The sequence below is a fragment of the Centruroides sculpturatus genome, unplaced genomic scaffold (assembly GCF_000671375.1).
Source record: "Centruroides sculpturatus isolate CEXI.00-Female unplaced genomic scaffold, Cexi_2.0 scaffold1675, whole genome shotgun sequence".
Lineage (NCBI taxonomy): Eukaryota > Metazoa > Arthropoda > Arachnida > Scorpiones > Buthidae > Centruroides > Centruroides sculpturatus.
The window spans coordinates 77,803-89,991 of record NW_019385881.1 but is presented as its reverse complement, the minus strand read 5'-3'; the positions used below and the strand labels follow the sequence as shown (position 1 = coordinate 89,991).

Sequence of the window (12,189 nt, the reverse complement as noted above, 5' to 3'; positions counted from 1 at the left end):
AGCTTATAATTTCTTATAACAAGGTCAGCTTGAATACTATCAAGGGCCTTCTTTGGAGCAATATGCTCAACAACTGGCAGCAAAAATGGAACAGCAATGAGGGTAAAATTACTTACAAATTTTTTCCAATCATTAAAGATATCTTTAAATACACATGGATGAAACCATGTTTTTGGTCCACTCAATTTTTCACCGATCATGGTAAATTTGCCAAGTACCTACACAGATTTACTGAATACATCAATAAAGAATGTCCAACTTGTAAAATTGAAGATGGGAGCACTCATTATATCTTCAACTGCGTAATGCTTGAAAGAGAAAGACAACAACTCAAATCTATCCTCATTAGCCGTGGTTACTCTTGGCCATGCTCTCATAATGACCTTGTGAACAATAATGGAATATTTATTTATTTTTATAATATAATTAAAAGCTACGGCAAAATCGTAAATATCCATACTTAACTCCTTCATAAAGCCTCCCAGCACTCTACATAGATATTACATTGAATCTCAACACAGAAATGAAGATGCGATTGGGCTCTTCTAGTGGGAGAATGTTCCTATAGTGGTCTGCAACAGTACCGAATCTTTGCAAGAATTTTAGTGTATTAAAGAGATATAANTTAATACATGTTATAAAAATAAACAAATAATAATAAAATGACTCAAAAATGAAATTTTATTTCATTAATATCAGTACGATATAACAAATATAAGAAAACTACGAATAATCTTCTTCGACTTAGTGTTAAAATTAGGCTACATGTAGGGAAACACCAAAAATTTTTTTGAGATAAGATACTGTATACAATTTTAGTAATTTTTACTGCATATTCAAATATGACAAACATCGTGTCATTCTAAGGTGCATGTTTGGTTTTTTAATTTTTTTTCCTTATGCATCTAATTAAGTTACATTTATCTACATAACCTTTGAAATCTTGTCACTTTGGTACCTTATGATTTTATTATATTTTGAAAATTAGTTGTCCACAATTAATTAGTCAGACGGATGAAAGTTTCTTTCGTGTGCTTTAAGCGAATCGTCGTCTAAAAATTGTTCACGACAGAACGGACATTGCAATTTAATTTCTTCAACGTCCATTTCTGGGAAGAATGTCACTTGTGAGGAGCCTTTCAATTTGATAATTTCTAAATTCACGTTAACATTTTCAAGAAATTCTTCACATTCTTGTAAAGTAAAAAGGTTTTCCTCTGATGAAATATCTTCAGATTCAATTGACTGTGGTCTTTGAAAACTTGTTGATGGTTGTTCAAATGATTCTTTCTGCTCTCTTTGAACGTCTTGCGTTCTTTTCTAAAAGTAAATAACATAAATAATATGACTGTACACCATTTACTATAACGGAAATTGCAAAAAATTTGTCTATATAGTCATATACATGGTATTTGTAATGCTAAAAGAGTTAACAATGTTTTTAAGCAAATTAAAAAGAAATATTCTACAATGTTATTAAAATTTGAAAATTCACAATTTTAACAAACTATGAGTAATTAGTAACCTTCAAAATAATCGGTAAACAAATATAAATGTTTTTCGCTAAAGTAATGTTATCAATGCAAATTTTGTCAAAGAACAACAACTTAAAATAAAACAATATAATCACGAGTGAGATACAGCAGTTGTTAATTTCTGTGAAAACAATGAAGTCATATTTTTAATTATTCGATAGATATTTGTGTAAATCCACGAAACAAAGACTTTCACACATCAAAGTAAATTTCCCTATACGTATATAGTTGAATTTGTATTTGAGTGTATATTTCTTCATAATTATTGAATAGAAAAACAAACGAAATTCGATGTGCATAAATTGTTTTTTAATCGTAACGAATCAAAATGAAGTTCATTCGTGAAAATATCGATTTTCTGAAGTAGAATTGTATATAAAATCTTGTAGTTTAAAGAGTTAATTCTAATGTCTCATCCTGGATACATAAAATGGCGTTTTTTCCGGCTGCTTATCGTAAGACTCATAGTTTATACAAAAAGTATTTAGTGTGCACGTATTAATGGCTGATATTAGACGAATAATTCGGAATCGTTGTATATTTTTAATACAGGAATTTTCCTGTTAATTAAAAAAACTTATTTTCTCGGAGTATCGAATGAATGAAAATACACGTATTTAGAATATATGCGATGAATGAACATCAAAACAATGTGTGCTCGTTAAATAAGCAAAGTTATTATTTTATTGTTTTTACTCTAACATACGATTGTGTGTTAAAAGTTTAGTCATTAACATATTTATATACTTACTTCGGAGAAAGATGGAGTTTCCTCTTTAGAATGGATCCTTTTGATGTGATTGTTTAAATTACTTTTGGTAGTAAAAGTGCCGTTGCAAAAATTACACGGAAATGGATGCTCTCCAGTGTGAGTTCTCAAGTGAATTTTTAACTCACTGGGAGACGGACAAACTTTCGAGCAGAAGTTACATTTACGGCTTATTATCCTCGGATCGTTCGGTGAAATCTAATTATTCAACAAATATTTTGTTAATTGTTAACAATATATATAAACATAAAACTTAACATTCAAATGCAAATTATTCATGGAAAATATATTGGGGAACGTTTCAAAACGTTAATTTTTACGATTTATTTTATTGTGATGGTGATGTAATTAAAGGTGAAAGGTTTTGTTAATGTTTTATTAAACTATGTGTATAAAAAATTATTTTATAAAGATAGAGTTAACGACGTGCTGCAGAATTATTTGCTTAAATCTTTTTAATGACACTAGCAATTAGGCACAGTCGAACAACTGTTTTTGGAAGTCTTTTCGACTGTAATCTGAATCAAATCTTAAAAAAATAATAATATTTTATAATTTTAACACTGACTTAATAATACAATGAACAATAAAGAGACTTTTTCTGTTATTTCTACTTTATAAAATGCAAATACTTAATTAGAAAATAACACTACGAAGATGTATCTTGTATTTATCAATAAAAATATGATTTACAAGAGTAATAACTGTAAAAAAAATTTTAATAATTAAACATTGTTGTAATTAAAATATTATGGGAGATCGGGGCAAGATCGGCATGTTAAGCTTTACTTAAATTTTGTGTAATAAATACTGTTGTAAACTGAAAAAAAAGCTTTGCATATTGTCTATTGGAATGTTACCTTACTATAGAACTGGTTAAAATCAGTTTGGAAATAAAAATAATTAAAATAATTACAACTTTACAAGAAGAGAGAAATTGACGAAGTTGCCCCGGGTATAGGGGCAAGATCGGCAACTTCTCTCTTTTTGTAAAGTTGTAATTATTTTAATTATTTTTATTAAAGTTGCCCCTGGTATAGGGGCAACAGTAATGGGGCAAGATAGGCACGTATATAAAATTATGTTATTAACAATGTATAAGTTGGAATTCACTATTAAAACAAAGAAATACAAATCCAACACCCATTTAATATTATTACAACGAAATGCAAGTTCAAAGACATATATACATGAATAACAAATGCAAACATGTTTTCATTTATCATCTGTTTGATTTTTATCCTTTGCTTCTAATGTGGCTTTATGTTGCCGATCTTACCCCGCTAGTCATGATTTCGAAACATTAAGTACAACCCTGAGAACAGAATGCCAAGCCACGATCTGGCCACGTGAATAAGTTGAAGTTACATCCTTCTAACAGGAAAAGTAACTTTCGTTATCATGGAATTATAACAAAACCTGCCAATTCAATATAAATGGAAAAAAAATATTATATGGAATTGAACGAAAATGAAAATTTGCTTGATAATTCAACTACGCTTGTTGGAGAACAATAAAAACACTACACTCAACAAGCCACCAATAAAACTCAACTGCCTAACCTATAACCAAAGTCTCCTTTTAATTTGTTTTTAAAAAAAAGCGCTTGACAAACTTGCCCCGCATGCCGAAGTTGCCCCGATCTCTCCTATATTATTAACATTCATTATAGATTTTTAATTACACTAACGAATTTATTATGGATAACGTCTATCCTATTTTATAAATGTTTATGAGTGATTAATTGGCAAAGATTAATTAAATACAGAAAACCACTTTTCGTAGACAAATACAAACAAATTTAATCAATTTAAAATTTTTGAACGAAGGTAAAAACCAATAAAAAAATAACGAAAACTTTTCAGCTCCAAAAAACAATAACGATATTTATAGTTGCTTATTAATATTATTATGTTATTATTTGTTCGTGTAAATTGCATTGAGTATTGTTTAAAATATTCATTGAATGTTTTAAATTATCTTGTATATTTACATTGTGTCTTATTATTTTATAACTTTTATCGCTTTGATAATTGGAAAATAAAAACAAAAATGAAAACATAGGAACTCGTGGTAATATTTACTTTAGATAAAATCTCGTCAAGATGCCATCCGTATATGTGTCGTTCCAAATCGTATTTTCGTTTAAAGCTGTGTTTACAGTCTTCGTAATTGCACTTAAATGGTTTTTCATCCGAATGTACAAGCATATGTTTTGTCAAATTGCCTTTATCCATAAAGCTTTTTTCGCACAAATTGCACTTAAACGGCCTTTCGCCCGTGTGACTACGCATATGTCTTTGCAAACGACATTTATGGAAATATTTCTTTTCGCATGTCGGGCATTGATAATCTCTGTCCTTTTAAAATAATTCGTAGTATGAATATAAATAATTGGAGAAAAANAGCTTCTGTATTGGAGAATCGCATGTGAGGAAACTAATAGTGTAACGCTATATTTTCTATTTTTTTAACTTATTTTTGAATTGTTGTTATTTTATTTTTTCTCCTCTATACTCAGGAGTAGTAAAAGCGCAGTTTCATAATCTATATCTATATATATATATATATAAACATAGACATGTATGTCCCTATATTTCACTTTTCCACAAAAACTACACATCGCACGTGAATGGTGTTTGTATGTGGTGGTAGCCCCAAGTCTCCATTCGTGCATAGGGGTGGTGCGTCTCGATAGCTATAAGGGTGCGGGAGATATGGGCTTAAAAGTGGTTGAAAGTAGCTTTCTATTTCGAAGGTTTTGTTCGAATTTGTTCGAATTTAATTCGAATAATGTTCGAATTTGTTCGAAAAAATTCGAACAATATTCGAATTAAATTCAAATATAAAATTCGAATATTGGTTCGATTATAGAACGATCGTAAACGTTCCGGAAACGTTGAAAATAGTTCTTTTGACTGGACGTGAATAGGAGACGTTTAGAATTAGAATCGGGACCAGGAAGTGTTAATGTAAAGCGGCATGCAAGATTTACAGGCGGTTTTTTGCGCTTTTGCGGGAAATCGAACATATTTTTATGCTCATGTAAAAATTCTCTGGAAACGTCTGGAAACGGGAGACCTAATTTTTGCATTTTGTGAAAACGGGTAAGATTGGCTATAATGTAATTATCTTAATCTTCACTATCGTTACTTTTTGCCCACAAATAAAAACCCAGCGAAGCGGGTCCTTGCAGCTAGTACTCAATAAAAATGTTTGAGTTTAAACGAATGGGAAAGCCTACATTTTTCGGGTATTTGAACTGCCCAAATAACGAACGTATTCAAAATTATCTTTTCACTTCTATTGTTTAAAATTATTAATATTATTATTATTTATTTATGACATTGTGAACATAAGCATATTACAAGTGTCTATGCAAAATATAAATACACTATAACAAACACACAAGAAAAATAATGACAATAAAACAAAAATAAAACAATCAACATACAAAGTCGAACAAGATTCAAGCTTCTGACACCATCTTTAAATTGTTTACAACACTGTGGCCTTAAGCGATTACAAGTGTCTAAGCAAAATATAAATAAACTATAACAAACATACAAGAAAAATAATGACAATAAAACAAAAATAAAACAATCAACATACAAAGTCGAACATTATTCAAGCTTCTGATACTATCTATAAATTGTTTGTAGGTTTACTCACGTGTATGTTCTTCTTATAAACAATTTTGATTGTGTAGCATTTGGTAGTTCGAAATGGTTCGGTGGAAACAGTGTTCGAATGTTAGCAGTATCAGATTATTTCTCCATGTGTAGTTGTTTTTATATGATCGGTAGTATTTTTTAACAGATTACTAATAAAAGATCATTTCTTATAAAGTTTTATTAATTTGAAACGATCTAGAAGCAATTGGTCTTTATATAATACATACTCTGTGGATGTTGTCGTCGTTTTAAGTATAACGCGACGGTAAAATTGTAAGGTAGTTTACTTATGCTCTGATGAGATTGTCTTGTGATTTTAAGCGGTGTGAAGCTTTACCCCATATGGTAGTACCATAATATAATATAGGTTACGTACATCTCTATCCAAAGTCAGGGCTGACAATACCTGTTGGTCGTATGTAAATCTTTCACGAGCGGTTGCTTACGATATAAGTTGAGTTCGATATGGAGCAGAAGTCTACAGACAGCGTTCCGAAAATAATGCACTCTAGTATCATAATAACAATTTAATTAATAAAAGTTATATCGACTTTACAAGAGTGTAACATAAATAGAAAAGTCTATTTTAGAAAAACCTGAAACAGTGATGAGCGATGCGTGTGGATAAATACCTGTTCGGTGATTGTCGATGAACAGTGGTCGGCTTTGAGGTTGGAAGTATAGTTTTTATGCTGGATCTTAAATTCAAAAGTTGATAATAGTAATATTCACTATGCGGTTAGTTCAATGATTTGTTATTTCGGAGTAGCAAAGAACCAGTGGAAATGGGGAAATGGAGAAAATTCAAGAATATCGGCGTGGAGCATAAAGGGGTTAAGCCGGTTTAATTAAGGGTAACTGGCCTTTATTTAAATGTTACAGATGGAAAAATAACCTGTTACTGTTAACATTCAAACATAGTTTCGGCCGAGCCATGCCGATCTACCAAATGCTATACAATTGGAATTGACTAAATAAAGAACACAAACGTGAGTAAACTTACAAACAATTTAAAGATGGTGTCAGAAGCTTGAATCTTGTTCGACTTTGTATGTTGATTGTTTTATTTTTGTTTTATTGTCATTATTTTTCTTGTGTGTTTGTTATAGTGTATTTATATTTTGCATAGACACTTGTAATATGCTTATGTTCACAATGTCATAAATAAATAATAATAATATTAATAATTTTAAACAATAGAAGTGAAAAGATAATTTTGAATACGTTCGTTATTTCGGCAGTTCAAATACCCGAAAAATGTAGGCTTTCCCATTCGTTTAAACTCAAACATTTTTATTGAGTACTAGCTGCAAGGACCCGCTTCGCTGGGTTTTTATTTGTGGGCAAAAAGTAATGATTGTGAAGATTAAGATAATTACATTATAGCCAATCTTACCCGTTTTCACAAAATGCAAAAATTAGGTCTCCCGTTTCCAGACGTTTCCAGAGAATTTTTACATGAGCATAAAAATATGTTCGATTTCCCGCAAAAGCGCAAAAAAACCGCCTGTAAATCTTGCATGCCGCTTTACATTAACACTTCCTGGTCCCGATTCTAATTCTAAACGTCTCCTATTCACGTCCAGTCAAAAGAACTATTTTCAACGTTTCCGGAACGTTTACGATCGTTCTATAATCGAACCAATATTCGAATTTTATATTTGAATTTAATTCGAATATTGTTCGAATTTTTTCGAACAAATTCGAACATTATTCGAATTAAATTCGAACAAATTCGAACAAAACCTTCGAAATAGAAAGCTACTTTCAACCACTTTTAAGCCCATATCTCCCGCACCCTTATAGCTATCGAGACGCACCACCCCTATGCACGAATGGAGACTTGGGGCTACCACTACATACAAACACCATTCACGTGCGATGTGTAGTTTTTGTGGAAAAGTGAAATATAGGGACATACATGTCTATGTTTATATATATATATATATAGATATAGATTATGAAACTGCGCTTTTACTACTCCTGAGTATAGAGGAGAAAAAATAAAATAACAACAATTCAAAAATAAGTTAAAAAAATAGAAAATATAGCGTTACACTATTAGTTTCCTCACATGCGATTCTCCAATACAGAAGCTATTACATCGTTCTGTTTTCGAATTATTTTTAGGTTCAGAGACATGCGCAATTAAGCATGCTTAATATTATCAAAACATAACAATCAAAAATACCATTATTTCGGTGAATTGTTGTTTTTCGTTTTAACAAAATTTTGCCTTGAAATTAATAAACTGAATATAATTAATAAATTAAAATAACTAAACTCATGATAAGTGAAATCTTTCATTACATTTATATTAATACATTTTTAATTTTCGAAAATGTTTAATTAAAAACTCACAAAATGACATAAACTTTATAGTTTAATTTTATATTGAAGATAGAGCATATATAAAAATATTAGTATAATATTGTAATATATAACAGTGATTTATATTATCGTGAATAATTTTAATTTAACTTTTACACAGATTATTTATTGTTATTAAACGAATTATTTTAAAAGGACCGAAAACATCAATGTAATATATAACAGTGATTTATATTATCGTGAATAATTTTAATTTAACTTTTACACAGATTATTTATTGTTATTAAACGAATTATTTTAAAAGGAACGAAAACATCAATGCCCGACATGCGGCAAGAAGTGTCTTCGTAAAGGCGAATTGGAAACACACATTCGAACTCATACGGGCGAAAAGCTGTTTAAATGCAATTTGTGCCAAAAGAGTTTTTCGGATAAGAGCAATTTGACAAAGCATGTGATTGCACATTCGGATGAAAAGCCATTCAAATGCAATTACAATAGCTGTAAAAATAGTTTTAAACGAAAAAAAGACTTGAAACAACACATGTACGCACTTCACCTGATGAGATTTTATCTAAAGAAAATATTTTCACGAGTTTCTATATTTTTAATTTCGTTTTTATTTTTCAATTATTAAAGCGATAAAAGTTATAAAATAAACAGACACAATATAATTGTGCAGGATAATATAATACATTCAATTAATATTTCAAACAATACTCGATCAACTGTGTGAATTTACACAAACCAATATTTAAATAATAATAGTAATAAACAACTGTAAATATTATTATTGTTCTTTTTGCGCTGGAAAATTTTCGTAGTTTTTTATTGGTTCGTTCAAAAATTTTAAAATAATTACGTTTCTTTGTAACCCGTTCTCTGTATTTAACCTTTGCCAATTAATCACTTATAAACATTTATAAAATGGGATAAACCTTATCCATAATAAATTCGTCAGTGTAACTAATAACCTATGATAAATGTAAATAATATAAAATTTAAATTACAACAATGTTAAATTATTGAGCGAATCATTCCACACAATTATTACTCATATAATTGATATTTCTATTAATAAAAACAAGATACATCTTCGTATTGTTATTATCTAATTTATTATTTGCATTTTATAAGGTAAAAACATCAGAAAAGCTTTTTTTATTCTTCACCGTGTTATTAAATCAGTGTTAAAATTAAAAATTATGTTATTACAGTAACATTTTAAGATTAAATTCAGATTACATTCTAGAAAAATGTCTAAAAACAATTTGAATGTGCGTAATTGCTAGTGTCAATAAGAACATGTAAGCAAATTACTCTGCAGCACCTCGTTAGCTCTATTTTTATAAAATAATTTTCTTATACACATATTTTAATAAAACTTGAACAAAATCGTTTACTATTAACTCCAACATCATCACAACGAAATATAATGTGGAAATTATTTGCAAACTGTTTTATATAAACTTGTGATGAACTTCTTGCGTTTAAAAAGTTACGTTTTATGTTTTATATATTGTTAACAATTAACAAAAAGTTTATTCAATAATTAGATTCCATCAAACGACCCGAGGATAATGAGCCGTAAATGTAATTTCTGCCTAAAAGTTTGCCCGTCTCCCGCTGCTTTAAGGGATCACTTGAGAACTCACACTGGAGAGCGGCCATTTTCGTGTAATTTTTGCAATGGCACTTTCACTACAAAAAGTAATTTAAACAGACACATCAGAAACATCCATCCTAAAAAGGAAAATTCATCTTGCTGCGAAGTAAGATGAAGTGTATAAATATGTGAATTACTAAGCTTTTAACCAGGACCTTAACTTTTAACTTTAACTTTTAACCTTGAAATTTCGAGATATGCAAAAGTTTCGAGGTTTTTTTTCCTATGTGTGGATGTTAGACTGTGTTTGGGCGGCATAATTTTGTTCACCTTGTTTGAAGCCTAATAATTTCTGTGATAAGAGTGATCAGAATCGGAGTCAGATGGTTTAACACAGGAATTAAACCATCATTAAGTGTCAAAGCGGTTGAACTAAATCATGTCCCCATATACATTCTAACATCTTAGGCGAGATTTTAACCGGTTTTACTGTACTATTGAAAAGTGGCAAAAAAGCTTACTTTGAGGGGAGAGACAAGTTTTATTATATATATTTTTTAATTTTGAACACTAATAACGTGTAAAATATTCATTAAGAGATATGACACACGACCACTTTTAGGTCTTCACCCTGTCGACCTTTAATTAAGAATCAAAATTTAATAGTATTAATGCCTCTTTATACGCAAGCTACAGTGCCACATTTCGTTTCTTAAACTTTACCCATTCTGAGATATTGTTTAATATCTCAGAACAGAAAATAANACTTTCAGAAATGTGCACAAGATGTTCAACGAGAGCAGAAAGAATCGTTTGAACGACCATCAACAAGTTTTCTTATACCTGAGTCAACAGAATTTCAAGAAATTTCTTTCGATGAGAATCTTTTTACTTTACAAGACTGTGAAGAATTCCTCGAAACTCTTAACGTCAATTTTGGAATTCTGCAACAGGAAGGTTTTTCACAAATGACATTTTCCCCAGATATGGACGTTGAAGTGTGTTATTTGAAATGTCCATTCTGTCGTGAACAATTTTTCGACGACGTTTCTCTTAAAGAACACGAAAGAAACTCCCATCCGTCTGATTAAATAATTCTGGACAACTATCTTTCAAAATATATTAAATTAATAAGATATCGGATTATTAATATTTCAAAATTTAATAACGGAGACAAAATTAAATATTCAGGACAAGAAGCTCAGTTACAGTTCGGGATATATGTCAAATTGTCGTAAAAAGTATTCATCTAATTTAATTTATAGCGAAAATTATTTGATTGAAACTTTATAATATTTAAAAGAAACAAATTTATTAAGTTATTTTTCACATTTATTGCTTCATGAAAACAAAAGATGTAAACATCGAAGAAACACTTAATTTATATTTTACATTTTTAATGTCGATAAGCTTTAATTGAATAAATTTCAATTAAATTTTAAAAAATGCACGTTTCTGTCCCTTTAATATCTATACTGTTTCAAGTTAATTGTTTACTTTACTTTATTTATGATGTAAGCCATTAGCTTTTTTCCAGTGTAAAAAGAAAATACAAACATATCATAACAAACATACAGAAAAAACAATTAACATACAAAATTAAACATAATTCAAGGTTTTTATAGAGTCTTTAAGTTGGTTGTAGGTTTTGAAATTTGTGTATTATTCATTTACAGCGTTTCAATTACATATTATTTGGTAGATAGGCGTTATAAACAAGCATTCGACGCTATAGGACAGCATTTGGAGGAGTATACCAAATTTTATTAAAATGTTTTTCATCGTATAATTACATGAAATTATTGTATAATGGTTTTATAGTATCGTATAATTTTGTAATGGTTTCATCATAAGATTTTAATTTTTTCTGTAAAAAATTATTGATTGTATGATACTTTTTATAGTATGGTATAATTGTTTAATGGTGTTATCATATACCATGTTCAAGGTTTAACTTTGAAACCGTTTAGTGACACTAGATAGGAGAGTGAGATAGAGACCTTAAAGCCTTTGAGATTTCATTTGGGAGACGTATACAACGCCCTGCTAAGCATTTACGAAAATTATGAAATCGATAATTTAATAAGAGACGAGGCCCTCGGGTTTAATAAAATGTATTAAACGATTTAACTTTTTGTGTTCATTAGTTATTTGGCATAAAATACTAAATTCCATTAATCCGATAAAGCGAGTTGATGCAAACAAAAGATTTTGATTTAGCTTTTGCACTTGATCTTTTACAAAACTGCAAAATATTTTATAAGAATCTTCGAT

The 12,189-nt window shown here is 29.5% G+C and overlaps 2 protein-coding genes across 2 annotated transcripts in view; one reads left to right on the top strand and one right to left on the bottom strand.

The window, feature by feature from the left end:
• The window catches only part of LOC111612371 (zinc finger protein 761-like), a 19,524-nt gene extending 13,191 nt beyond the window's left edge, over positions 1-6,333 (bottom strand). The window contains exons 1-4 of the mRNA XM_023353575.1: positions 6,316-6,333; positions 4,389-4,664; positions 2,287-2,502; positions 1,013-1,320 (exon numbers count right to left, since the gene is read on the bottom strand). Of these exons, the coding sequence (XP_023209343.1) occupies positions 1,013-1,320; positions 2,287-2,502; positions 4,389-4,664; positions 6,316-6,333 (818 nt within the window). The remainder of the gene's footprint in view (positions 1-1,012; positions 1,321-2,286; positions 2,503-4,388; positions 4,665-6,315) is intronic.
• Positions 6,334-9,889: 3,556 nt separating this feature from the next.
• Positions 9,890-12,189, top strand: part of LOC111612369 (zinc finger protein 91-like) — a 79,747-nt gene continuing 77,447 nt past the window's right edge. The window contains 2 exon segments of the mRNA XM_023353572.1: positions 9,890-10,081; positions 10,689-10,913. Of these exon segments, the coding sequence (XP_023209340.1) occupies positions 9,890-10,081; positions 10,689-10,913 (417 nt within the window).